General features: G+C 41.3%; 3 protein-coding genes, 1 non-coding gene and 2 pseudogenes across 5 annotated transcripts; 4 read left to right on the top strand and 2 right to left on the bottom strand.

Moving 5' to 3' along the window:
* The first annotated feature begins 581 nt into the window (after positions 1–581).
* LOC113019717 (P2Y purinoceptor 14-like) lies at positions 582–8407 on the top strand (annotated as a pseudogene). Its single transcript, XR_013906605.1, has 4 exons — positions 582–988; positions 6150–6258; positions 6363–6622; positions 6815–8407. The product of XR_013906605.1 is annotated as a P2Y purinoceptor 14-like (transcript).
* Positions 3967–6117, bottom strand: LOC145425844 (uncharacterized). The gene is made up of 3 exons (XM_080299241.1): positions 5346–6117; positions 4965–5247; positions 3967–4832 (listed from the first exon to the last, which is right to left on the bottom strand). The coding sequence occupies exons 1-3, from the start codon at positions 5606–5608 to the stop codon at positions 4179–4181; spliced, it is 1200 nt and encodes a 399-aa protein (XP_080155367.1). The 5' UTR covers positions 5609–6117; the 3' UTR covers positions 3967–4178.
* A 133-nt stretch (positions 8408–8540) lies between the features above and the next one.
* LOC113019744 (uncharacterized) lies at positions 8541–14650 on the top strand. Its single transcript, XM_026163564.2, has 2 exons — positions 8541–8761; positions 13379–14650. The coding sequence occupies exons 1-2, from the start codon at positions 8693–8695 to the stop codon at positions 14123–14125; spliced, it is 816 nt and encodes a 271-aa protein (XP_026019349.2). The 5' UTR covers positions 8541–8692; the 3' UTR covers positions 14126–14650.
* LOC113019809 (U6 spliceosomal RNA) lies at positions 12692–12762 on the bottom strand (annotated as a pseudogene).
* LOC113019804 (U6 spliceosomal RNA) lies at positions 12774–12879 on the top strand. Its single transcript, XR_003272111.1, has one exon. It is a non-coding gene; the product is annotated as a U6 spliceosomal RNA (small nuclear RNA).
* Positions 14651–18515: 3865 nt separating the features above from the next.
* On the top strand, positions 18516–22037 carry LOC113019703 (P2Y purinoceptor 14-like). Its single transcript, XM_026163522.2, has 4 exons — positions 18516–18984; positions 19781–19895; positions 19996–20255; positions 20436–22037. Exons 2-4 carry the CDS (start codon positions 19791–19793, stop codon positions 21076–21078), a joined length of 1008 nt encoding a protein of 335 aa, XP_026019307.2. The 5' UTR covers positions 18516–18984; positions 19781–19790; the 3' UTR covers positions 21079–22037.
* The last annotated feature ends 5468 nt before the right edge of the window (positions 22038–27505 follow it).

Below are 27505 nucleotides of genomic sequence, written 5' to 3' on the forward strand. Positions count from 1 at the left end.
CGGTAGGTGCAGTGTTAAGAAGAGGAATGTGGAAGGACATTTTTGGATTTTGCCTAAAGAAGAGGGAGGAACACAGGGTGACTACCTGAAAGAGTAAGGAGACTGTAAGTGGTGTCAGGGGAGCTTGTAGCTTGTCAGGAAGAGCAATAGGAGCCCTGCTCAGAACTATTCATTTAAATACCACTCCAATGTAATTTCTGACCATTACCACCTGCTCCCGCAACATGTCTATCCAATCCCACCAAACCCACAGACTCACTGATATTCATAATTTTCATGTAATGTCAGAGCTACTGAGACGTGCCCACCTGGAGGGCAAAACAATATTGTGGTCCTTTTCAGTCCATCTGTTGCCTGTTAAACAAAACAAGAAAACCCAAAATGACAAGATACTTGATACAAACATATGCCAGTTAATAGCATCATCCATAATGCTAAAACATCTGCATATTTTTTTCTCAAGTATATGATGACATCAAATTTAAAGTTAACAAGAATGAATGTTCACAAGATTTATCTTTCGTTCTCTTGGAACGTTGGGGGAGCTGTAGCTCGAGTTGGTCTTTAATATTGAACCCTGATTTACATCATCCTCGTTGCATCCCTCGCCCAGCATCATCAATTGACCGATCTGTAAGCTGAGGAAATATTTGAGTTGTTCACAAAGTCTTGGGATTCATGACACTGGTTTCACATGCAATTTGAATTGGCTGCAGGTGCTGTCTCATGTTAGCTGCAGTGATGAAGTGGTGAAGGACATTAGTAAAAAATCAATCAGTGGTAATAAAGTGAGTCAGCGCTAAAATAAGAAGTGTAGCAATAGCTGATCAGAAAATGACTCATCTGTAGTGGAAATATGTTCTGACAGTTTAACAGTGAAGACAAAGAGGAACCATGTCACTGTATATTTCCTGATCTACAGTCATACCATCACTCTGAGAACAGCCAAAGCAACTTTACTTCCTTACAGAAAGCTGCAGAACCAGAGGTGAGTCCTGATAGTTTCTCATTCTCACATCTTTAATACTTTTTTAGGGGAAAAAAATAGATATTTTTAACCCATCCTTACTTAAGGAACAAAAATAATCAGCTGTCTTCTGCCAGTGTTCACGAAACTAATATGAATATATGATTACAAGTCTTTTTGTGACTAAGGCTAAGGATGTCCTGGTGCCGAGTGCACTGATGAACTACCTTATACTTAAATATGTTGATAATGTTTGAAGACAGTCATTATGATCCATGGCACTAATTTTATTGGTTTCATCCATCAAGAGAACAAAAAACCTATGGTCCATATGTACTGGCTCAAGCTACAAGTGATAAGGAAACCAGAAAAAAATCAGTCAGGAGGGAATTACAGAGAGAACAGGTCTGTGACCACCTGCTAAACTATTCCTATTCCTGATGTTGCCTCTGATTAATTCTTCCTACTTGGAGGGAATGATATCACTGAGGTTTAACTGGCTTTGTGTTGCACTGTGATACACAGTAGTGATGATCCACGTACATACAGCACTGTGTTTTTAAATCATCATTTAAAAACTGTGTTTTGTATTTACTCAGGATGTCTTTGTCTAATATTACATGGGGTTGAGGATCTGAAATATTTAAGTGTGACAAATATGTAAAAACAGAAAGACATTGGGAAGAAGTAAACAAAAGTTTTTAGTAGTTGAGTTGCAGTATTATGAACTAGTTTAAAGCTGTGGAAATAAAACTTCTGAAAACTGAGTATATGACATTTCCTAAGAAAATCACTGATACTGCTCTGGTTTCTTCCCAAGAGCCTGTAATATCAAACACAACTTTATTTATATAGCACATTTCATTACATGTAAACTTAAGTCACTTGTCAAAAGAGACAAAAACATAAGAAACAACTTTACATTTCTTTAAAGAAATGAAAACAGCAAAAAAAAATGAAAACATGTAAATATATATAAAGGTTACACATAACGTGGAAAAATTTGTATTTGGTTGACTATTTCTTTGCTTCTTGGCAATAAATCTTCTGGAAAGCCTCTTCATTCAATTCAACTCAGTTTTATTTATATAGCACCAAATCACAACAACAGTCACCTCAAGGCACTTTATATTGTAAGGTAGACCCTACAATAATACATACAGAGAAAAACCCAACAATCATATGACCCCCTATGAGCAAACACTTTGGCGACAGTGGGAAGGAAAAACTCCCTTTTAACAGGAAGAAACCTCCGGCAGAACCAGGCTCAGGGAGGGGCGGGGCCATCTGCTGCGACCGGTTGGGGTGAGAGAAGGAAGACAGGATAAAAGACATGCTGTGGAAGAGAGACAGAGGTTAATAACAGATATGATTCAATGCAGAGAGGTCTGTTAATACATAGTGAGTGAGAAAGGTGACTGGAAAGGAAAAACTCAATGCATCATGGGAATCCCCCCAGCAGTCTACACCTATTGCAGCATAACTAAGATGGTTGTTCACAGTGGACATAAATGGCATCCTCGAAAGAGTGACCCTTGTCCTTTAGATGCAGATGGAGGTGGATCAAAAAGTGGCTCTTCTATGTTGTGCAATGTGTTTATGAAGTGGCTGCTCGGTCTCTCCAATGTAGAGGTCTGAGCGTTCCTCACTCTCTGCAGACTCTCTTGAGTTTTTCACCGGCTACATAGGGGATGACAGTGTTGTTGTGTATTTCTTTCTTGTCCTCCCTAGTTGGTGTCTGATCTTCGTTTCTGTGCCTCCTTGCTGACTTGATGAAAGCCCAATTAGGATAACCACATGTTTTACAGTTTTTTCTGAATGCTTAAACCCTAACTGTGATTCTTATAGCACAATTTCTAAAACTATTGATACTTATAGCAAAACCACTCACTGAGTTTGCAAAACTAAAAGCACAAACACTGCTTTGCACTCAGTTTGCAATTTTGTAACACACACTTTGCAAAACTGTAGCTACAATCCACTGCACAGCACTCTTTTTGCAGAACTGTAAACACAACTCACTGCTTTACACTCAATTTCCAAATGATCAATGCACTCCTAGCAAAACTATACACAATTATGGCCATTATTTACACTATTTTGCCAACTGTCTGGCACACTGTCACATGTGAAAACTTTGTTAGATAATTAGTTCACTTTGCAATCAGCCTAAGCACTATAATACAGGTAAGCTCTGTGTGTGGAGTACAATGGAGGGAGCAGAAAGAGTGAGAAGTAGAGGAGGCCGAAGAAGAGGACGTGGAGGTGAAGAAGTAGGATGAAGAGGACGACAAGGACAAGGAGGAACAAGAGGAGGACGACGAGGGGGGAGAGGAAGATGAGGAGGGGGGATAGGAAGGGTAAGAAGAGTAAGAAATAGAATTGCTGATGACATCAGAGCTACAATAGTGGACCATGTAATCAACCGTGGAATGACCCTGAGGGTAAGCTGGCCAACGGGTCCAGCCTAACTCGAGCCGCTACACTGTAGCAAGTACCATAAGAATACCATGCATCACATAGAAACTAAATTTACAGTTTTTTACAGTCGCTAACAAGCGCCTACCCATACTTCAGATACTTTTTCTAAACTCTTAACACAGACCCACACCTACAAAACACAATTGGCCAAATGGATAATATCCTTCCCAAAAATACACTTTGTTAAATATATACTAACTCCTCATTTCAAAATTAGAACACATCTTTCTCTGCACACACTAACTGTACAAAAACACTATAAATCTGACTCAAAATGAAATTAGTCTGTCAAAGAATAACACTTGTTTTCACTTCACAAGGTACATGCAGTCAAAGTACACCAGGTTTCAAAATACTGGCTATTATTGACATTACAAAAACTGCATAGACTTTTATGTTTCAGTTTCACAGGTATTTGCATGCGAAACATGCAATCCACCATATTGACACCAGAAATGTCTTGGTTGGTAACTGTATGTCCACATGTACAGTAATGTTCACATTCAAAAGCATTCCAGTAAAAAGCAAACAAGTTTTTGTTTCTTTACTGTTTACCACAGGAGGTACAGTAGAAACACGGTATGATAGGACAGAGAAAGTTTTACAGTATTGCTTACAGTGAACAAAATATCCATGAAACACACAAGAGCATTCTGAACAAAAAAACAACAGCAAAAAGCCAAGATAAAAAGGGGGGGAGGGGGGCTAAAAAAAGGCAAAAAAGTTGCATCTAATCTCTGCGATCTTCAGGGTTAGGCCACATGTTTTCATCAACATCACATCTGATGTCAGCCAAGTCGATGCACCTGGGATAAAACCGCCTGGTATGTCGGATCCACCCTTGGCAATCGTCAACTGTGATGTCCCTGGAGCCAGCATCCATGGCTTCAAGGAGGGACATCTGGTCATGTGGCTGATGGTCATAAACCTTCCACCGCCATGCAGAAAAGAACTCCTCTATGGGGTTGAGGAAAGGTGAATAGGGTGGAAGGAAGAGACTCACCAATCTTGGGTGGACTTCAAACCATGTTGTTATTGCTTGCAAGTGATGGAAAGCCACATTGTCCCAGGTAATTACAAAGGTCCTCATGTTTTCACCCTCCTGACCCTGCTCTGGAACCAGGCGCTGGTGGAGATCATTGAGAAAGGCAAGCAAGCGCTCTGTATTATAGGGTCCAACCTGACATTTGTGAAGGAGTAATCCTGCATTTGCAATTGCTGCACACATGGTAATGTTTGCCCCTCTCTGTCCTGGCACATCAACTGTGGCCCTTTTTCCAATTACATTCCGTCCACGTCGACGCCTTTTGGCCAGATTGAATCCTGCCTCATCGATGTATATGAATTCATGAGGGGCCTGGTTGGCCTCCAATTCCATAACTCTCTGAAACAAAGTTTATGTAAGTCATGTTAGTACTGTATACCATACTGTACTGTAACCTAGTATTGTGTAGGTTACCTACTTGCAAAGTGCAAAGCTTATAGAACTGGACATTGGATTGAATATACACTGTACCTGGACATATTGTCGTCGTAGCTCCTTGACCCTCTCACTGTTCCTCTCAAAGGGAACAGTGTAGAGCTGCTTCATCCGCACTCTATGTTTGGACAATGTCCGCGAAATGGTTGTGAGGCTGATTCTATCGATATTGTCGAATATCTCATGGTCCGCCACAATTCTGGTTTGTATTTCACGCAGTTTTATTGCATTATTTGCAGTAACCATTTCCACAATGGCAAGCTCCTGATCATTACTGAGGAGCTTTCCTCTTCCCCCAGAGGGTGGAAGACGTTGCATTCTTTAGAAAGACAGACAATTCAACATATGCATTACTGTATGACCATATTGACATGTCAAGTGAGAATAGGAACAATCCATGTAAAATGCAATACTTACCTGTTGGTTTGTTGAAAGGTGCGTATAATGGAGGCAACCGTTGACCGCCTCAAATTGGGCTGCACTCTTTCACCAGCCTCTCTTAGTGAAAGACCATGGTTGATTACATGGTCAATGATAGTGGCACGGATTTCATCACTGACTACTGTTCTTGCAGCCCTTGGAATGCCACCACCACGCATTCTTACACCTATACCTTGCCCTCTCCTTGGGCCTGCTCTTCTCTCTGGGCCCCTTGCTCTTACTCTTCCTCGACCAGACATTACAGTGTTTGTCTTTTTTTTGTTTCCAAAAACATCACTCCTCAAGGTCTTGCCTTATGAACCCCACTGAGTCTAAGCCAGAATGGAAGAAGGTGTGGTTGGCCCAATTTACCCAACATAAATCAGCTGTGTGTCAATTATTCAATTGTTTGTTTGTTTACAGCTGAGATATATTTTTGATATTGATATTGTTTTTGTACTGATATCATTGCAGGGGCAGAGGTTTTTATACTGTATCTACGGTTTGGAATATTGTTTTTGCTATTGTGGGATGTTGTGTGTTAACATTCGTAGATACTACAAGAACAGTCCATAGTTTTGTTGGGAGGTATAACTTGTCTGTTAAGAAAATGTAAGCATTGTGGAAATGTGTTCACTGACTGCATATTGGGTGAACACGACATGAAATGTGTGAATGGTATGGCCACAACAGACCGATCCTGTGCTAATTGTGTTTAGAGTTTTGCAAATGTGACAACTGTTTGGACAAACGCTTGTTAGCGACTGTAAAAAACTGTAAGTGTTTTTATTTCATGTCCAGAAACATGATTTACTCAAAAAACGAGACATCGGCTTCGGACCAGAACTGTGGTAATGTCGACACATCAGCCAACCCTTTCTTTATCCTGGTCTACAGTCTGGTGTTTCTGGTAAGTTTCAAATAATCAGATTGTGGGTTTTTTAAGGAACTGGTTTAAGGTTCTCTGTGCATCTACAAACGTCCTGTTCTCTTGTCCTCTCTGTGTCTCTACAGGTGGGTTTACCCCTCAATGGCTTCATCATGAAGTTTTACTGTTGTCGGGCTCGGCAGCAGGCATCCAGCAGCTTGATGGTCTACCTGAAGAACCTGACAGCTGCTGACTTCCTGCTCTGCCTCTCTCTGCCACTGCGCATCGCCCACTACATCAGCAGCTCTGCCATGGTTCAGCTGCTTCACTGCACAGTTGGAGCTTCTGCTTTTTTCCTCAACATGTACGCCAGCATCATATTTATGGCGTACATCGGTGCCAATAGGTAAGAATCTTTACTGATTTCAGACTGTAGTTCATGACAACGTAAAAACTAGATTAAGTGGTTAAGTACACACCCTGTGCTCCTCACAAAAGCATGAATGTACCTTTTTCTGGCTCAGTATTTACTTTTGCAGTTTTGGCACTGTTGTGATTAGTGAAGTTGTATTCTGCCTCCTTCCTCTTCTGTCTGCAGGTATCGGAAAATCGTACATCCTTCAGGAACTGTACGAACAGTACGAACTGCGAGAATCATCTCTGTCATCACCTGGGTTATTCTCCTGGCTCCAACAATCACTTTTATCAGCTTTTTTATCAGCTCCAAGGAACCTTTGACCTCTAATTACTGTGTTGATTCCTTTAGTTCATCAGTCAGCCTGCTGTACAAAATCCTCCACACCTTCTCTGCAATCATTGTCCTCTTGGTCTTCATATCCATGGTCTTCTTCTACTACAGCATCTCCCGCAGGGTGTTGCAGTCACAGCAGAGGCAGCTGGCCTCCTCTGGCTCTGAGAAGCTGGTGAAGTCTCGCAGGAACATGTTGGTGCTGGTCAGCATCTTCTGCGTTTGCTTTGTCCCGTATCACCTGGTTCGTCTTCCCTTTGTGTTTCTTTCGAACAGCTGCTCTGTGGGTCGAGTTTTGTACTACCTGCAGGAGGCGGCCGCCATGGTGTCAGTTTTCAACGTCTGTCTGGACCCTGTTGTTTACTTTTACCTCTGTAAGACTTTTCGAGCTCAGGTGAGAAAGACGTCCAGGAGGACAAACATCCAACAAGCAAATGAGCGAGAGCGAGAGCAGCAGGGAGCAGCTGGACATCACTACTTCAACACCAGTGATGTAAGGCAACATACAGCATTTGAGAGTCCGATTAGTGAAACCAGTATCATGGATCCCCGTCCTCATGAACCACAGGACTTCTTCTGTGCTCAGATATCAACATGAGGCTGAACTCAGCACAAACACATAGTGTCAGTGTTTTTGTTGCTAGCATTCAGCTTTAGCATGAACAAAGTGAACGAGTGTGTGGTCAGATTCATACAAACAAAGCACATCATTAAATATCTGTCTCTGGAAACAGTTTTAACATTTACACATATCCAGATGTGCTTTTTATCTTTCAGCAGTAATCTGTATATTTCATTATGAAAATCCAAGCTTGTAAAATGTAAAACTGCTTATGCTTATAAAGAAAATATCTAAGATTTCCAGTTTGTTCTGCTTCTTTACTGTTTTTCCACAGATGCTTTCACAGGTTTGTTCTGCACTGAAGCTAAAATCCAATTTAATGTTTTAATGTTTTTTTTGGTTCTTTCAAACAATAATATGTCCACGTTGGTCAAGCTGCACCCTTTTGTGACTCCCACACTGATGCTTTTTTCTGGAGCATTTACTTCTCCAGTCCACATAAGAAGTGTATTATTCTTTAGATGTATTTAAATATATTTTAATCATACATCTTGCACTAGTGAGCTAAGGGGGGGTAGAATTATACCTTTATGATTAGCTACACTAATAATCTGCATGAGAACAAAGAGCTGCACATGAGTCTGAAGAATCTGATCTTGTCTGATAATTTTCTGCACTGGTTTTCCTTCTGATTAAATTAGAATAAAGTTTGTATTTTTGCCTTTTAACTGTTACCTGATTTTATGATCTCATTATCTCTGAGAGCAGATGTGCTCTTACTGTAGTGATTCTTTGTCTTTTCTGGACATGTACACAGATTTTGAGCTTTGCTCGGATTTTTTTTATTATTTAAATAAAGAAACTTCTCACTTTAAAAGTTTTATTTGAAGTTGTTTCTTTAAACTCTAATTCTGAACCTCGAGTCTGTGAAACCTTAAAAACCTTGAGTACAGCGCTCCTGTCATGAAAATGCCTTTGTGTCGGTTAGCAAACACCGCGGGATCTGCGTCTTTATCACATTAACGGGAATTGGAGGGCGGCTCTTAATTCTCCGGCACGCGCTTTTTGGTGAGTTCGCGAGAACGCGCTGGAGATATCAGCTGTCCGGTGTGCTTTCCTGCCATAGACCGAGTGCGCTGCTGCTGGATTCACACTGTAGGACCGGAATGATGCAGGAGAGCCAGGAGCCAGAGCAGCAGACTGCTGGAGCCTCCGCCACCTCCTCAGGAGCCCAGGTCAGTAAGCAGGACGCGGGGGTTTATATCTGACCCTTCTCGGTGTGGGTGGAAGAATACACGGCAGAAACACCGTGTACAGTTGACTCTGAACAGCTAACTTGCAACAGGCATCGCAGACACGCACCCTGGCTGCCGTGGGAGTTATTAGATTTGTTCTGTGCTTTCTTTACGGTAGCTTGTGTCGAGGTGATGCAGCCTTAAACACGAGGGAAAGTAATGACCGTGATAATGATGTTAATGATCCAGATAAGCCCCGCGGGGTCATCGTGCAGGGCTCAGCAGGTGTGCAGATAACAGAGAGTATGGGCTCAAATTGGAGTCATAAATATTATTATTATTTGCTTTTAAGTTAAACACAGCATGCTTATACAGATTCAGTTGAGGACAATTACTACATTTGACATTTGTGAACTTATTAGCATGAAAAAAAGAAAAAGGAGCGATAAGAAGAAAAAATTCTAACAATGTTAACTAAATAAAAAGTAAAATAAAATAAGAAAATTCACGTGGAGTGTGAGGCATGAATTATGATTAGTTAGTTTTTAGGAATTCTAGAAATGGCTGCCAAATCGTACTTGCCAGTTTCCCTTTTCTATCAAATCTTATCTGTTCCCTGGCCACAGACACCATCTTATTAAGCCACCTTTTAAACACGGGGCCAAAGAAGACCGCCACTGTAAAAGAATACGTTTCTTTGCAGCCAGCATACCCATTGTAATTATCTGTTGTGAAAAGGAAAAAGATTTGATTGATGCAAAGGATCCAAGTATAGCCAGTGTACCATCAAGTGGTACTTTTTTCCTAAATTGGTTTGAAAACCACGTAAAAAGCTGACTCCAAAAAGCTTTCAAGACAGGGCAATGCCAAAATAGATGTGCAAGGGAACCTTCACCGATATTACATCTGTCACATGAGAGGGATACAGAATTATAGATCCGGTTAAGTTTAGAAAAATGTAATCTGTGAATGACTTTAAACTAGATTAGTTTATATCTGGCATTTACTGAGCCTTTCTGAATATTGGACAAACAGTTTTGATATTGGTCCTCAGACAGAGGAACACCGAGGTCTTCAGTCCAGTCGTCATAAATATGTTGCGTAGTTCTGAAATGAGTTTTGTAACTTTTCAAACCAAAAGATTTTTGTAAATAATTTTGTGCAAAATATCTCTGACCACAAGACTCTGGGAACACATTGTTGTTTTTGTGTGTAGTCATTTCCATCATTGAAGGAGGCGCTCTCATGAATCATCAGGTGACACCAATGACTGGACGACATCGATTGGTTAATCTGTTGATGTGATATTTTCAGATTGCCACCTAATGGAAAACACTGAAAACCATGGCAAGCCGTGCCAACCCAAACCGAGTGGGTACTAATGGAAAAGAGCTAATACTCACCGGGGGAGTGTCTAGTAATGATTAAATGCAGAGATGTGTAAACACTGAGTGAAGAAGAAAGCAGATGCCTCCACCTTTGGCCTTTGTGTGGTGCTCTGAAGCACTGGAATCCACTCGGCTGCAGCCCAGCTTTCTGTAAAAATTGTTTTTGTAAACATCAGCTACGGCTTTATTCTGTACACATTAAGCTCTTTATGAACCGTGAGAGGGAATCCACGGAGGCCCCGGCTCACGGGGAGCTTAGATTGTTTTCCATTTCTGGTACTCGCTCTCTGCCAGTAGCTGTGAGGACAAGGTAACAGTGTTTGTGTACAGAACCAAAGCAGGCTTGACTTCAACAGATTTCCTTCTTTGTGATAGAACATGTGACAAATGGATATATGAGAGAAAACAAAGTTAATGTATTGATGTTCATTAGTAAAATAATAATTGACAACAGGACCAGGACGTTCATCTCATTTCAGCTCAGTGTTCACTGTTGTTTACAGCCAGGAAATAGAAAAAAAAAGCTTTATATCATGTACAAACTTTTATGAATGATAGTCAAATGTCACAGCAATATACTAGACCTTAAAGGACACAAGTACCAAGGTTAGCTAAGCATTTGACCTTGGCCTTCACTGTTAGTGAGCAAGGTCAAAGTTAACCTTGAAATATAATTTCAAACAACCATATCGAGTAATACATGATATGAAAGGGCATGGAGAGAGCTGTGCTACACACCTTTTAGTTTTTCATTACAACACATTACGATGTCACAGTGTTAAGAAATATATTCTAAAACACTTCTTCAGTAAAGACTCAGAGAAGAGAAACACACAGAACTTCTTGCTAGCAAGGGCAGCCTCCAGACTGAGAAAGTGTGTGTGTGTGTGTGTGTGTGTGTGTGTGTGTGTGTGTGTGTGTGTGTGTGTGTTGGTCTCGAAGTCCAGCAGTTCATCAAAACAAAAAGCACTTAGACTAAAACAGATATAGCTACGTTAATCCTACTGTAAAACAATAAGACAAGGTACGACCTCTTCCCATACTCCCAGGATGTAGGTGTGCATTCCACACCAAGCCTTTGTAGCCTGCTAAAGATCACACATCCTATCACTACACAATTGATTATATGCCTCTAAGTATACATGGTTGAATATTTCCTAATACAAATAACTACATGCAGTATTCTACCATATGCAAACTTGTATCACTAAAAGATTATACTGACTACTAAATACAATTTATCATTGACACACAGTGACCCATAAAGTTAGACACTGCAGCTTTTTGAAGCCAAAGATTTCAAAGAATTCTGCCCCAGTCATATGTGTAAAGATAAAAAAAATTATATATATATACCATTTTAGCATGTAAAGTCAGCGTCACACTGATTAGGATAAAGGATCACCTGCCAACTTTGTATATTTAATATTATAATATTCATAATAGGTACTGTTGCCCTTAATACAGTTTTCTGAATAAATAAGTTAAGTTTAATAATATAATTATTATGAAATTATAACTATGGTAATAATTATGAAAGGATTTTTCATAAAAAAATTAATGTGTTGTTAAAATGAATAATTCATTCTTTACATACGTTTTAGATAAAAGGAAAATATCGCTAAAATGTATTTCCTTTTCTGACGGCACACTTCCGATTTTGGTCAAGCACTCAGTTTTTGCTGAGAAACAGGCTCCATGCTAGTGATGGTAAATTTGATTCTTTTTACTGAATCGAGTTTTAATGAGTCACTCACCAAAGTGAATCGCGTTTTTTGAGTCACTGAGTCAGTTGACCAGAGAGTGCAAAAAAATGTACATTTTCACTCAAACTTAATTTGTTTCTCTTTGCATGTAAATCCTACTGCTAAGATGAATGATTCTAAAAGAAAACAACTATTTTATCGAGCAAAAAAGAGCAAAAACATTTCTAAAATTAAGCAATTTCCTATCAAAATTGCTTAATAAACATTTATTTTGTTTATTTTTATTTTATTAGTATTTTCCTTAAATATGTCAAATATATATTTTCTCATTTAAATGTCCACTGAGCTGTGAGCCAGGGGGCGGTAATGCGCCTTAACATTGGTTGCCAACCAAGAAGAAGAATGAGGGAGGGGGTGAGTGAGTGATTCGTTTGCTCTACGATTCAACACAGGGGGGAGGGGGTGAGTAGCTCAAATGTGCTGTTCTATGTTAGCAGAGCGATGCTACTGTGAACCGAGGAGCTATTGTCTTGATGTGAGCTTCAGGGTTTTTTCTTCCAGTTCAGAGCAGAAATTTTTTTGTTAAGATACTGGATGTTGTGTTTTTCTCCACAATTTTAATTATAAGCTAGATACATTGCTGCTAACAGCAACAGGGATGAGTCAGTGAGTCAGTTGGGCTTGTGAATCATGATTCAGGAGTCAGTAAAGTGATTCTCGAGTATTGAACGATTCGTTCATGATTCGCGCATCACTACTTCACATGCTAAAGGCAATATGGAGATGTAATCAGATGCCATCTACTCTGAATTATCAGGCTGGAACGCTGTAAGTTACCTTACGCAGGGGCCATGCTAATATTCTCTGTATCGTATCCAATTTAGTGTACGCGCTTGCCGAAACAAGCGAAACAACAGTGCTTGCTTCAGCAAGTGCATACGCTATATTGGATACGATACAGAGAAGATTAGCATGGCCCCTGCGCAAGGATGACACGCAAATTTGTGAAGTGTAAGTTACCTTATATGACAGTTTATACAGATAGCTTTGGATATTATTGCATATTTTGCTAACATGAATGTTTTAGTGAGATTAATGCTCTTTATTGATGTAAACACGATTCTACCTGTTGAGATGGAGTTTATTTTCTGTCATTTCAGTTTTCACCAAATGTTCATGGAGACAATTAAATAAGCTGCAACTAAACTCCAGGGTCTTCATTTGTGGTTTAACTTGGGGTCACCGACATCCTTGTTGAAAACACTACAGGCACTTTTTTTGTTTGGGGTATTTAAAACATTATTTTTCGAAACAGAAGTAGGACTTCTCACTGACACACAAAGATTAAGATATTACACAAAGAATTTCCATGTTAACACTGCTGACCTCAGCATGTTTAATAAAAACACCATAAAACATCACAGTTTTAGTATAGATCTCTCTGAGTGCTTTTGTTTTACTTTTTTTGTTCCTTCATTGACTCCAGCATCACTGCTCTCTCTTTCTGTCTGCTGTTTATTCAGAAACAGAAGAAGACTGGATGTGGTGTGCACCAGTGCCAGGACTGCAACAAGACCTTTAAGTCAAAACACAATTTAAAGCTTCACCAGAGAATTCACACCGGAGAGAGACCACACAGCTGTGATGAGTGTGGAGCAGCTTTCAACACTTTAATCACTCTACAAGTCCACCAGCGCATCCACACAGGAGAAAAACCCTACAACTGTGAAGAGTGCGGCGCAGTCTTTGCACTTTCAGATACCCTGAAAAAGCATCTCCGTGTCCACACTGGAGAGAAACCCTATGTTTGTGACGAATGTGGCAAACGGTTTACAGAGTCCGGCTCCCTCAGGGGCCATCAACGGTTGCACACTGGAGAGAAACCATATAGCTGTGACCTGTGTGACAAAACCTTTGCATACCTGGGGGCCCTAAAGACCCATCGCCGTAGCCACACTGGAGAGAAGCCATACTGGTGCGACAAGTGCAACAAAACCTTCACTCAGCGGTCCAGTCTAAACCTCCACAGGCGTGTGCACACTGGAGAGAGACCGTTCTGGTGCGAAACATGCGGGGAAACGTTTGTTTGGCAAAACAGCCTGAAGGAGCATCAACTCTCTCACACCGGGTACCCGTGCAGTCGCTGCGGGGACGTGTTCCCTGATCGAAGCCTTCTGTACAATCACAACCTTGGTCACAGGTGGAGAGATAAACTGGTCAAGAGAGCAATGCAAAAGAAAGCTGAGGCTGGGAATCAACAGCCTGTGTAGAGGTTTCAGCTTTTGCTTCTGTAGCAGGGGCAATAAGAACTGACTTGTGGGCACGACCTTCAGACTCACCGTCTGATGACAAAACTGACCTCAGTCCAGCCCAAGCAGGAAAACGGATGAAGGGTATGGAGTTTTTTATTTGACAAATGATTAAAATTCCTTTTTAATGCTTCTGATTTCAAACTAAGTTTTGTCAGCTTGATAAAGAAATGACTGAAACACTTGTGGGGCCTGTTTAGTGGACTGATGTTGATCTTAACTGATTTCATTTTACTCCTTTTCTTAGTTGAAGCTTATTGTTCTAATCGTTTTTGCTGCTTTAACCGTTTTTGATTTTATTTTGTTGTTTAGGGATTTACTTTTAAGTCTTTTATTGCTGATTATTTTCTTGTGTTCTTTTCTTCATGTTTCCTCTTCTGATTTGTTTAATTTAGGTCTATACAGAGTCTTTAAAGGTGAGCTTTTATGCTTTGTATTTGCACCTGGATTAAGATATCCTCTCTAAATAAAGGTTTTCTTTTTGAATCCTTCCTGTTTCTTTTATGCAGTGTTCCACAGTCATAGGTCGTGTCCAAATTCATGGGCTGCATCCTCCTGAGGCCGCATTTGTAGACCGATTCCGTCACAGCGACGCGCCGAAGGCTGTCCAAATTCGTAGACTCCTCCGAATGCAGCCGACAAATGCATCCTCCTTTTCCCCGAATTTGAAGGATGGGTCGGGTGTGTCCTGTGTGGTCCACCATATCCCAGAATTCATAGCGCGGCCCAGCCAAACTCCAGTTTCCAACAATGGCGGCCGCTACTAAGTTTTAAAATTACTCTTACTAATCTTTCTGGGTCACAAAATAAACTTTTAACATTTTCAGGCGAGAAAGTAGCTGTGTAAACATCAAATATCTGCTCGGTTTATCAAGATAACGCATATTTGCAAAAGTGCTTCGACGTTTTCGGAGCATCTGCTACCCACCAGCTCGATAGCTAGTCGGGAGCTCGAGGGTCACTGAAGCCGCCGAGAACGGCCCAACTCCCTGCACATCATTTTCAGATCACCGCGGACTTTCGCTACTCCGGTTAAACGTAATATATAAGTAACTTAGACAACCTAAAAATGTTATTGTTGGGCTTTTTTCAGTGTTTTATTTGTTCGTGAGTAAATCGGTTTGGCTGAGATTAAAGTTATTAGATTAGATTAGATAAAATAAAACTTTATTAATCCCCCGGGTGGGTTCCTCCGGGATTTTCGCACAGCTGAATAAACGTCAAACAAAAAACTGATTAAACAGAAGTGAGAGACTGTTGAGAATTTATGCCAGTGTCCTGTTATATTTTAGACAGCAAGGAGCAGACGGCTGAGTTTATTAAACTCCACCGAGACAGCGGTGACGCTAATCAGAAGGCTAGACCGTCCAATTTCACGGCCGTTTACTTCCGGCCTACCCGACCTTCTGAGGACCCGGCCCACGTAGACCGCGAAGGCCGGGTCCTCAGGAGGATGCAGCCCATGAATTTGGACACGACCATACTGGCTCATGCAGGTGGCAGAAACAAAACTATCAGGTACTCCTGAGAGAACAGGGCGGAGTCTGGAGAGATGAAGGTGATGTCTATCAGAGTTGTTACTCAAGCTTTCACTGAAGCTTCATGTATCATAACTGATGGAGAAATAATGACTTTTTTATTTCAGTTTCCTCTTGACTTTTATCTTTAAGGCTGCAAAGAGAACAACACTTTGGTCAGTGTGCTGATGTTTATGTTGCTGAGTCAGTATTCATGTTGCTGCTGACTAAATGCAGAAATATCAGCATGGAGCAATAACCAATAACGTTATGAGCATCATTCCAATATCTGCTCAGCAGCCGCAGTCACAGGTCAGAGGAATGGACACATTTATGTAAGATGATGTTCTGAGCGTTTTAATAAACACTGAAAGAAACCGACTGAGGGTGAGCAGAGCAGGTTTCCACACTCTGACAAGACTTTGACTGGAGACATTACAGCTTCTGTTGGAGAGGAACATTTAAGAGAAGAGTAACCGAGACACATGACTACAGGTAGATTCCGTGTGTGTGTGTGTGTGTGTGTGTGTGTGTGTGTGTGTGTGTGTGTGTGTGTGTGTGTGTGTGTGTGTGTGTGTGTGTGTGTGTGTGTGTGTGTGTGTGTAGCTTGAGCTACAATGAACCAAATAACAGCTGATGAGGTGGTAACCACTGGGAACGCGTCCTCAGGGTTCGTGTTGTTTTCTGGGTAAATGCTTCTTCAGCATAACTGAAGAAGCTGCACTAAAAGATGAGGATGATGTTCAATGGTGGTGGTGACACATACAGGTTAATATTTCACTGCTTTCTGTTTTAAATCTTCCTTCTGTTAAACTCTTAGCTGTTTTCTTGAGCTGTACAGCTTCAACCAACATGAAATCAAGATCATCAAAATGTAATGACCTCGACAGGAAATCTGCAGTGAGCCAGATGTGTTTTAATAAAGTTTAATGAAAGAATAATTGTTGCTTCAGGATGTTACAATCAGTCACTGACAGTGCTGATTTAAGAGGAAATATCAATCCAGACTTATTTTTTTAGCTCCAGAAATATGCAGGTGTTCCAAGCATTTCTATCTCTGTAATTGAATTGATAAGGGATTAATGTTAAAATGAATCTTCATGTGAACCCCTCTCCCCAAATCTAATTGAAGTAGAATCACATAAACTGATTGTAACATGAATTATAGATATAGATCGATATAGATAGATAGATATATCGAGATAGATATATCTCTCCATGTGTGATTCAATGTTTATATATGATGATAGAGAGAGAGAGAGGCGGGCGGCTGGCTTTGGATGATTAAATGTCAACAACCTAAATGAATGTGGGGGTGGGGTCAGTATAAAAGTGAGGAGAAGATGGGGTCTTCCCTTTTATCTTCTGCAAGATGACCAATTCTGAATACTGGATCTAAGAGGTTCACAGTTAAAAGTTCCAGCAGAGACGCTAACAGCAGTCAACCTGTGAATTGATAAGCCAAAAATTCCAAAATCATCTCCTGAGTTTTAAGGTGTTTGATGGCTAATTCAGAAGGATTTTGATCTACAGCATACTTCCACTGGATGCCCAGCTGCTTTCTTGTTGGGTGATTATCATCTACACAGAACAATAAGAATAAGAGCACCTTCAGATCTGACACTGCTCATCCCTCCTCCAGCCTCTCCTCACTACAGATAAGAACAAGATCAGCATTAACTCAGAGTAGTAAAATTAGATAAGTATGGTTTAAGTGATTTTCTTATTGTTTTGTGATTTTTATCATTTGATTTTGATTTTGCTTTGGAAAATTAAAATTTCCTGCAATTAAATTCTAAATTGTGGACTTTGGCCTTTTAACCTTTTTTCCAAATTGTAAAGAAAAAAGTCTGAGTGTTATTCTTTAAATTTGATTACAATTTTTTTTCCTTGGAGTCTGCTGTCCAGGCTATTAAAATCATCCCAGAAATAACAGAATCAATAGGAGCGCACTTCCGTCATCAGGTGGGACTGATAGGATTCGACCTGCAGGCTTAGCAGGTTACCTGGACCATACTGAGATAGTAGTGGGCGAGTCCCCTCACCCACATCAGCTCCAGCTGAACCCTACATGATCTACTGGGTAAGACTCACAAGATCAGAGATTAGGACTTTTCAATCAGAGAGCCAAAATCAACTTCCTGCATCAGGGATTCTTTGGGCCTAAAGATCAACAGCTTAAAAGATGACTTTTAGCACTGAAATATTCCCTCCACACATCTGCATCAGAACCACAGCTGTCTTCTGCCTGTATCCAAGATGCAGATCTAATGATACTATCATAAAGTTGTAATTGACAAAGGGTTAGGGTGTCCTGGTGCCAAATGCTCAAATGTGAAGCTGAGACACTCAATGGACAAGTGGAGAAAAGAAGATGCCTTTTATTTGTTAGTCTCACAAACAGAACAAAAACATCAGAAGGAAATCACATAACAGGGGCTGTCAGCTCTGTAAGCTCACAGCAAAGGACTGAGACACAAGTTAGAAAGAGAAAGAGACAAAAAGAGGACAGTAAACTGTTTAAATAAGTCCATGTTTACATTCTACGTTAGAAAGCAGCTGAACAATTCAAAGGTTTATTTTAAGTATTAGACTCTAGAATCAGAGCTTTGCTGAAGCCTGTGATTTTCTGTGTGTCAGCTCGTCCTTTAAAAACAGTTTTATGTCTCGCAGGTTTTTGCATGTTTCTATGTTGCACCACACCAGCTACTTCCTTTGGCTTTTTCCACTGAACTGGTGAGTGACGCTGTCATTTCTCAACACAGGTCTGGTTAAAACTTACGCATACTGTGAGAAATTAGAGCTGCTGAAACCTGCTGAGGAAATAGGAAATCCTTTCTTAATGCTGCTCCACAGTGAGAACAGTCAGACCCCACAGGCCCAGAGGTACAGCTGCAGGTGGTGTCAAGGGAGCTTGTAGTGCCACTATTCATTCACACACTGGTGGAGGCAAGCTACAGTTGTAGTAACAGCTACCCTGGGGCAGACTGACAGAGGCGAGGCTGCCATATCGCGCCATCGGCCCCTCTGGCCAACACCAGTAGGCGGGAGATGAAGTGTCTTGTGTAAGGATACAACGACCAGGACAGAGAGCCCAGGGATCGAACCGGCAACCTTCCGGATACTGATGCGCTTCCCAACCCCCTGAGCCACGGTCGCCCGATTAACAGCAAAGACAAAGAGGAAATATGGTAGTGGGCAGGGCAGTGTGATCCCACTGTGTATTTCCTGATCTACATCGTACCGTCACACTCAGAACAGCTGAAGCAACTTTTCCTCCTCTCAGAAAGCTGCAGAACCAGAGTGAGTCCTGATATTTCTCATTCTCACATCTTTCATACTTCTGATAGAACATAAAAGCCATTTTAAACCAGTCCTGACTAAAGGAAAAAAGTAGGTAAGGCTTCTGCTAGTGTTCAGGAAGGTAATCTGAATATATGAATACAAATCTTCTTTTGACTAAGGCTCAGCATTTCCTGGTGCCAAGTGCACTGACAAACTACCTCACACTTAAATATGCTGAAAATGTTTGAGAACACTAATTTTGCTGGTTTCATCTCTCAAGAGAAAAAAAAAGCACCTGTATAGTCGACATTTACTGTTTCAAGCAAAAAATGATAAGGAAACCAAATACAAACAAACCAGAGATCAGTCAGGAGGGAAACACAGAGAGAAACGGTCTGTGACCACCTGCTAAATTGTTACACTGCAAATAAGCTCTACTTGAAATAAGCCAGATATTCTTACATCTGACAAAATTGTCTTGTTTTGAGATAAAAATCTGCTAATTGGGGTAAGCAAAAGTTTCTTGGCTAACAACAACACAATTTTGGCGATGAGTGCAGATTCTGCCTACAGTTCACCACTTCAGCTTGTGCTTAATGGATTGTTATAAGATTCATGAGACGGTTGACTCATCTTCACTCATGAATGCTTCCTTCTACAACTACAGAGTGTACATAACATGTAGCACAATATTTAAAATTGGTCCAACATTGGTTTAACACAACAAACCAAGAGACCGTGGAGGTGAATCATTTCAAAGATGAACCTAGGATTTTTACACAGTTTAACTGAGTAAAGTGGATTTATTTTTCAGCACAAGAACCATGGTTGTCCAAAAAAATTTGACTTCATCTTTGAACCAGACCTATGACGATGACGATACATCCATGAACCCTTACTTTATGGTGGTCTACAGTCTGGTGTTCCTCGTAAGTTTCAAATTATCCAATTGTGCTCTGTTAGAAATTGGTTTATGTGCCGGTGTATGCACCAATCCTTTTCTTTTCCTTCCACTCTGTCTATTTTCAGGTGGGTTTACTCCTCAATGGCTTTACATTGAAGGTCTATCTTTGTCGAGATTGGCCTGAGGTATCCAACAGCTTGATGGTCTACTTGAAGAACCTGACAGCTGCTGACTTCCTGCTCTGCCTCTGTCTGCCACTCCGCATTACCTACTATGCCAGCAGCTCTCCCATCATTCGTAGGCTTTACTGCAGCTTTGGAGCTTCTGCCTTCTTCATCAACATGTGTGCCAGTATATTATTCATGGGGTACATCGCTGCCAACAGGTAAGGAACCTTTATTATTTAAGGCTGTAGTTACCGATAATGTAAAAACTAGATTAAGTGGTTAACCACTACCCTGTGCTCCTGACAAAAGCATGAATGTATCCTTTTGACTTAACTGACTTCTTCAGATTAGGCACCTTTAGTGAAGTTGTATTCTGCCTATTTCTCGTCTCTCTCCAGGTATCTAAGGATCATCCATCCTTCAGGAACTCACATGCTGCAGACACTGCAGACTGCACGAATCATCTCTGTCATCACCTGGGTTTTTCTCCTGGCTCCAACAATTGTATATATCATAATTTTTTTCAGTTCCCAGAAACCTCTGACCTTTAATCCTAGCCGCTGCGTTCACCTGTTTAGTCCATCAGTCAGCCTGTTGTTCAGAATTATCAACACCTTCTCTGCCTTCATCTTCCTCTTAGTCTTCATATCCATGGTCTTCTTCTACTACAGCATCTCCCGCAGGTTGCTGGAGGCACAGCAGAGGCAGCTGGCCTCCTCTGGCTCTGAGAAGCTGGTGAAGTCTCGCAGAAACATGTTGGTGCTGGTCAGCATCTTCTGTGTTTGCTTTGTCCCATTTTACCTGGTTCGTCTTCCCTTTACGTTTCTGTGGAGCGATGACTCAGTAGGTCCAGTATTGTTCTACCTGAAGGAGGTGACCACCATGATGTCAGTTTTCAATGTCTGCCTCGACCCTCTTGTTTACTTTTTCCTCAGCAATACTTTTGGGGAGAAGGTGAGAAAGGCAACCTGGAGAGCCAAATATCCGACTACAAACGAGGAGAATAAGAGCAGGAGGGACAAGCTGGACATCATTACATGAGAACCAGTGACTTCAACCAGTTAGTTGTGAAAATGTACATTTTAGATTTCAATTTTGTTTTACAAGTTGATAAAACCAGTGTCATGGACCTTTATCCTCGCAAACCACAAGTCAGAAATCAAAACAGAGCTAAAATCAACACAGAAACATTTCCACAGAGACGCATCAGTGTTTATGTTTCTAGTTTTCAGGAATGAGCTCAAAGGCTGATTTAGTATGAACTGAACCATTCTGTGGTCAAATTCAAATGTTGTTCATATGGTTCTGGCTCTTTAGCTCACATGATTTAATGATTTAGTTTTATACAATTTAGTATTGCATTTTACATTGCTTAGTATGTTTGCTAATTTCTAGTTTATGTGCTTTTGTTTATTAGGTTACCTTTGTGCCTTTGTCTTCATCTATGTGTCCTTCGCTCCCTCTCTATCTGTGTGTCTTTTTTGCCCTTCAGCTCTTAGTCGTGTCCTATCTTTCTGTCTCCCTCTTTTGTTACCATGCTTCCCCTCCTTGTGTTTCATTCCTCTTCTCCCCTCTATGTCATGTGAATCCATGTCTGTTTCTTCAACGAACCCAGTGTCAAGCTGTGTGTCTTAGTCTGCGGCTCAGTGTGTTTCCTGTTTTTTTTTGCACCCTGTGCTCAGCGGGTTCAGTTTTGCTTCCCTCTGTCTAGTCTACTGCTTGTGTTCCCCATCTGTTTCCATTTCCCTCCCTTCCCCCAATTTCAATGTAAAGAGGAACTTTTATCCTGTTCAGCAGTAATTTGTACAGTTCATAATGAAAATTAAACAAAAGACAATGACTGAATTCCTTTTGCTTATAAATAAAAAAACAACAACAACATTTATAACCCATTTTCCTACTTTAGAGTTTTTCCACAAATATGTCAAAGTTGTGTTATGTAATGTAAAAATAAGTGTGTGCTTCATGTTTTTGGCTTAAATAAAGACAAATGTTTTGAGGTTGGTGTGGTCAAGTCAAGCTGAGTTTTATTGTCAATATATACTCAAGTATGCAGTGGGATAAAATATTGTCCTCCTGGATCAAAAGTGCAAACTGTAAAACTAAAATTGAAAAATTAAAAATTAAATTATACATATATACAACTTTACAGAATACAGAATAGATAAACTAAATACAAGTATAAAGGCATTGTACTTGAATAGAGATAGAGTAAGAATAGAAAAGAGTGAGAATAAATACATTAGTACCCTACATCCTGCACCTTTTTCACTTCTGTTTAGCTGAAGACTTTTCAGGGAGTTTTTTGGACATCCTGATAATAATGGATTACAGTCGTCCAGCCTGGAAGTAATGAATGCATGAACTAGTTTTTCAGCGTCAGCAAGAGACATTCTAATTTTAGAGATGTTGCACAAATAGAACAAAGCAATCTTACATATTTGTTTAATATGTGCGTTGAAGGACATATCCTGGTCAAAAATGACTCCAAGGTTCCTCACAGCGTTACTGGAGGCCAAGGTAATGCCATCCAGAGTAAGAATCTGCTTAGATACCATATTTCTAAGCAGCATAATGAGAGGCTGCGTTCTCTCACACATTATGTTCACTTATTATCAGCACATGTTGTTGTTCTGTGGAAGCTAACATCTTGTAGTTTCTGACACTTTGCATGTTTAGCATGAGGCTAAAATTCCCCCTCAGTGGGTCACTGGTGACCTGCTGGATGTTCAGAGGTTCATTAAATCCAACATGACTAAAAACTCAAATGTCAAAGGAAATAAACAAAATATTTAAAGTCAATCATTCTGGTCATAATTGTACTTTGACCTTTAACCTCTCTGCTCTGTGTGGTTTCCTCTTTCAGAGCAGAAAAACATAACAGCTGAGTCTCGACAGAACGTCACTCTGACATGTCGAGCTCCACACAACAAGACCAGAGTTGTAGAGTGGAGTAGAGCTGAAATGAAGTCAGAATATGTGCTTTATTATCAGGATAGTCACTTTTATCCAGCCAACCAGCATCCATCTTTTAAGAACCGGGTGGATCTGCAAGACAGACAGATGAAGGATGGAGACGTGTCTTTGACTCTGAAGGATGTGACGGCTAATAATGCTGGAACATACGAGTGTGGTGTCTTCATGGATGGAGCACACTCATTGGAGTTAAGCATCATCTACCTGGTTGTTCCTCCAGGTGAGTGAGTAGAGTTGAGTGTGTGTGTGATCAGAGGTGAAGCTGCTTCCTGGTTGTTGATGTTTGTTTCTAAAGATGTTGTTGATGAGACTTTGTAGAAAGCAGCTGGTCTGAGTGATGTGATCAGAGTGCAGTAGATAATGTCTGACAGCAGTTTGAAGAGGAAATGGATTCTGTTCTGTTCTTCACTCATCACTGTTGTACCTGACAGCTGACACCTCACACCTTTTTCTCACCTGCAGGTCAGACAGAAGGGCAAGAGAAGGATGAAGACAAGATGGAAGAAAGGAAGATGACGGAGTGGGTGGATCTGTTGGAATTATTGTTGGTCTGTCAGTTTCTGCTCTGCTTCTTGTTGCTCTTGTTATTGTTTTTCTGATCTGCAGAAAATATTAACTACAGAATCTGGATTTTATCTAGCATCCTGTTGAACTGCAGCAGGTTGAAATGTCTCAGAGCTTTTTACAGCTTTGAGTCTGCTGCTGCTGTTCAGAGTTCTGGGTATTGTCAGTGTTTTAAAGTCATGCAGAAACAGATGTAATGAGCACAGATAGCAGGCCTACAGTACTGTATGTCTATTTCATTTTTACTCAAAGGTTTTGTCTTGAGATTTGAGTGTCTTACTGATCAACAGATCAAACGGCCACTTTAGACTTCAGTATCACATCCCTGCTGAATGTCAACAGTGAACGTTGCATAATTTGCATCTTTTAATAAATCTAGTTTGTCAGATCTTCCAGCTACATCATGTGTTATGACCCAGGTCATTGTTGCCGTGTGGTGCTGTTACTCGCCACACCATGCGGGGGCATTGCTTGTACTCTGTGATGTCTGTGTTATGTAAGTTTCCAGGTGGAGGCTGACCATTGGTGGAAGAGAGAATGAGGCCAGCTACAAATTGGGATCTGATTGGGCCGGCAGCCCCTCGTCCTACTTCCTGTTTCCAGAGCCATTGCGGGGGGCGTGGTATGAAAAGGGAAAAAAAAAAACCCAAAACACTTGGACACTGCTAGCACGGTGCACCCACAGAAACGCAAAGCAGGAAATGAAGCATAGCTGAATATGTTTCCAAACCAACTTCCTTCCAAGCCAAAGACTAGAAAATATGGTGAAGCATATCTTCCCTTTGGCTTCACCTGCACAAGTGCCAAGATAGGTTTCCCCTATCACACGCTGGGCTCTCCAAATCACGGACAAACAGTATCCCACATTCTTCATTTTTAGTTCACAAACACTTGTTGTAATGACTAACTACTCCTGACATTTTGGAGATGTTAGCTCTTTATACAGTAAAGTTACAGCGGGATACAAATAATATCAGGCTGATCCTGCCATGATTTGTTCCCCCGGTTCAAATCAAAGACAAACAGTATCCCACAGTTGTTTATGTTTTTGAACCCATTTTACACAGAGAGGCATTTTTTCTTGTAAAACAAAGGAGGGGGGGGGGGGGGGCAGAGCAAAGAAAAAGTTTGGGAACCATTAACTGGAGATGTAAGAAGAGGAGTCAAGAGAGGAATCAAGGAAACGAGGATTTAAGCGCTACAGCTACGGCTGTGTTTACAGTGTTCTTCACGTTTGATTTTTAGTGACAGACTTTGAAAGACAGACAGTTTGACACGCTGTTTAAAGAGTCTTCCTCCCTCCTTTCTCCCTCCATGGTTGTATGCTGTACCTGTGTGAAAGGATCACATGTGCAGCCTCCTCTCTCCTCTGTCCTGCACATGTTTTTCTAATACATCCTACAAGATGTACAACAACATGGCCTACTGACCCTGATTTTTGGGTCACAGTGAGAGAAATGAGAGAACACTGATGATCTATTTGTATCCATGTTAGTGTTTAAAGCACAACATTTCCCTCTAGTGGCCATATGTAAACCATGAGGGTGGATGGTGTTAATGTAAAATGTGATATATTTTCTCTTCCTTTTCCTCTTATGAGGTTAGAATGAAGGTGAACATCAAAGTTACAACATTAAATTGTATTTTTGCTTCTTTATCTAAAACTTGAAATCTTTCTCTGTTGTAACTTGGAAATGGAAATTAGCCCTTGGCTATAATCTGGTATGTTTACATTTATGTAATTTTTTTTTTTACATTTATGTTCATTAACATGCACTGTCCTAAATAAATAAATAAATAAATAAATAACTTGTGTGTTTAATTGCCTTGGACGCCTGCCACAGAAACAGCGTTCATTTCACTGAAACAAGATTTGTCAAGAGCCACAGACCTGGCAACACCAAATTATGATGAACCATTCTACCTGGATGTTTCTGAAACACACGGAATCGTGAACGGTGTGTTGTTTCAGAAAAAGGGGGCGGCAGAGATGTGCTTGTGTATGTCAGCATAAGACTGAACTCAACAGAAGCAAGGCATCCTAAATGCACACAACACGCAGCTGGGGTAGCTAAAATAATTCAGAAAACAGCACACGTAGTGAGAGAACATCCACTAAAAGTACAGTGTAGTGGCATATGTCAACTCACAAGCATTCACCATGACACCACTAACACAACAGAGATTGAGTAAAGTTCCAAATCTGACATTTACACATGAGGGGATCAATATGGCAGATTTAATGGGGTCAGGGGAACCACATGACAGAAAAAGCAGAAGCTGAAGAAAAAGTGACAGAAGACTTAAAAGCAGAACCTATTCCTGGAGCTGAGGACTGGTTCACAGACGGCTGCTGCCATCATGATGAAGAAGGACTGAAAGCAGGCTATGCTGTGGTTTGCAGAAAGGGAAAGCAATATGAGGTTAAAGAGGCAGGAAGAGTTGAGGGGCAGCAGTCAGCCCAGAGAGCAGAAGCAATAGCCCCGATTAGAGCTTTGAGATTGGCCAAGAATATGAGAGTGAACATTTATACTGACTCAGCTTATGCTTTTGGGGCAGCTCACATGGAGCTTGCTCAATGGAAGAGGGCAGGCTTCAGAACGGCAACAAATACTCCCATTTGCCATAAGAAAGAAATGGAGGAACTGGAAAAGGCTCTGGACGACCCAGACGAGGTAAGTATCATAAAATGCAAAGGACACTCGCAAGAAATCACAATGGTGGCAAAGGGAAATAGGAAAGCGGATGAAGCCGCAAAACAAGCAGCAGGTTACAAAGGACGCAGGCAAATTGGTCAGGTAACTGCTGAAGAGGAACCTTTCTCGTTTGGCTCTTGGCGAAGGCGGTCACACTTTTCTCCTCTCCTCCTTCCCCTTATCTTCCCTGCTTAGCCTCTTGTGTCCTTGTCTTGTCTCGTGTGTATTACTTTCCCTCGAACAGTCTCTCACTGTCGTTCTCTAAAACCCAAAAGAGAATTATGGATTTGATCAACTGGTCTCTGAATGCTATTGACACCCTTTTCTCAACGAGAAGTCTGGGTTTGGGAGAGCCCGAGTGCCCTGGAGGGACTTTCCCTGCCGGATACACGATGGACGGGTGGCAGAACTAGAAGATCGTGTGCCTGGCGGGACTGTCGATCGAGGACGCTGAACATATCTACCTATTCGGAACCATGATAACAGGGTTCTTGCTGATCAGAGCTGGCTTGGCCCAGGCTTATCGGAGAATTAAGAGCAGAACCGGCTGTTCAAACCCCCCCCAAGGCTGCCCGCTGGAATCAAAGCGATGGGACGAGGCACGACCTCTCACAACGAACGCAGCATGGTTAACACCTTGGAGACGCTTACAGCTGCCGTGAAGACTCAAACTAACACCATTGAGCGTATGATGGGATACATCAGAGAGGGGCCTGCTCAAAATGAAACCCTTGAGCGAAAGTTGGATCACATCGCAGAATGGATCACTGCAGTTGTGGGGTCTCAGAATCAAAAGAATGACAACACCACGGAACAGAAGTTTGATACCATCATGGGGAGGCTCGCGGTTCTCCAACGGGAGATTGAGAGACCAGTGTCGGAGTGTTAAAGAACAGCTTTGAAATTCTCCTGAGCTGCTCGCATAAAAGAAGAATCAACAACATCAACATGCGGACACCACGGCGCCAGCTGCACAGGCCCAAGGCTGGAGCCGAACAAAAACTCCCTGATAACGACTGTGTGATGACTATTCTTTCCATCCCATGCAAGACCACCTGGGTTGGCTAGCAGACTGTTTACTTAGCCTGATAGGGCGAAGGACGCTGTCTCAGCTGAACTATGGACACGCACACACATACACTTACACTAATGAGCACTCACTCATCCCCCCTCCCCTTCCAATGCCTTCGATGCTTGTTGCCTTCTGGGAACACGGCGGGTCTGGGCCCGCG

Source organism: Astatotilapia calliptera, chromosome 3 (genome assembly GCF_964374335.1).
Source record: "Astatotilapia calliptera chromosome 3, fAstCal68.1, whole genome shotgun sequence".
Classification (NCBI taxonomy): Eukaryota; Metazoa; Chordata; class Actinopteri; order Cichliformes; family Cichlidae; genus Astatotilapia; species Astatotilapia calliptera.

Bases quoted from the DNA above. Each gene is read 5' to 3' on its own strand.
- LOC113019703 (XM_026163522.2), top strand. From the start codon at position 19,791: ATGGTTGTCCAAAAAAATTTGACTTCATCTTTGAACCAGACCTATGAC. The intron at 19,896-19,995 runs GTAAGTTTCAAA...GTCTATTTTCAG, and splicing joins TCTACAGTCTGGTGTTCCTC to GTGGGTTTACTCCTCAATGG. The intron at 20,256-20,435 runs GTAAGGAACCTT...GTCTCTCTCCAG, and splicing joins GGGTACATCGCTGCCAACAG to GTATCTAAGGATCATCCATC.
- LOC113019744 (XM_026163564.2), top strand. From the start codon at position 8,693: ATGATGCAGGAGAGCCAGGAGCCAGAGCAGCAGACTGCTGGAGCCTCC. The intron at 8,762-13,378 runs GTCAGTAAGCAG...CTGTTTATTCAG, and splicing joins CCACCTCCTCAGGAGCCCAG to AAACAGAAGAAGACTGGATG.
- LOC145425844 (XM_080299241.1), bottom strand. From the start codon at position 5,608: ATGTCTGGTCGAGGAAGAGTAAGAGCAAGGGGCCCAGAGAGAAGAGCA. The intron at 5,248-5,345 runs GTAAGTATTGCA...GTCTTTCTAAAG, and splicing joins ACCTTTCAACAAACCAACAG to AATGCAACGTCTTCCACCCT. The intron at 4,833-4,964 runs GTACAGTGTATA...ACTTTGTTTCAG, and splicing joins TACGACGACAATATGTCCAG to AGAGTTATGGAATTGGAGGC.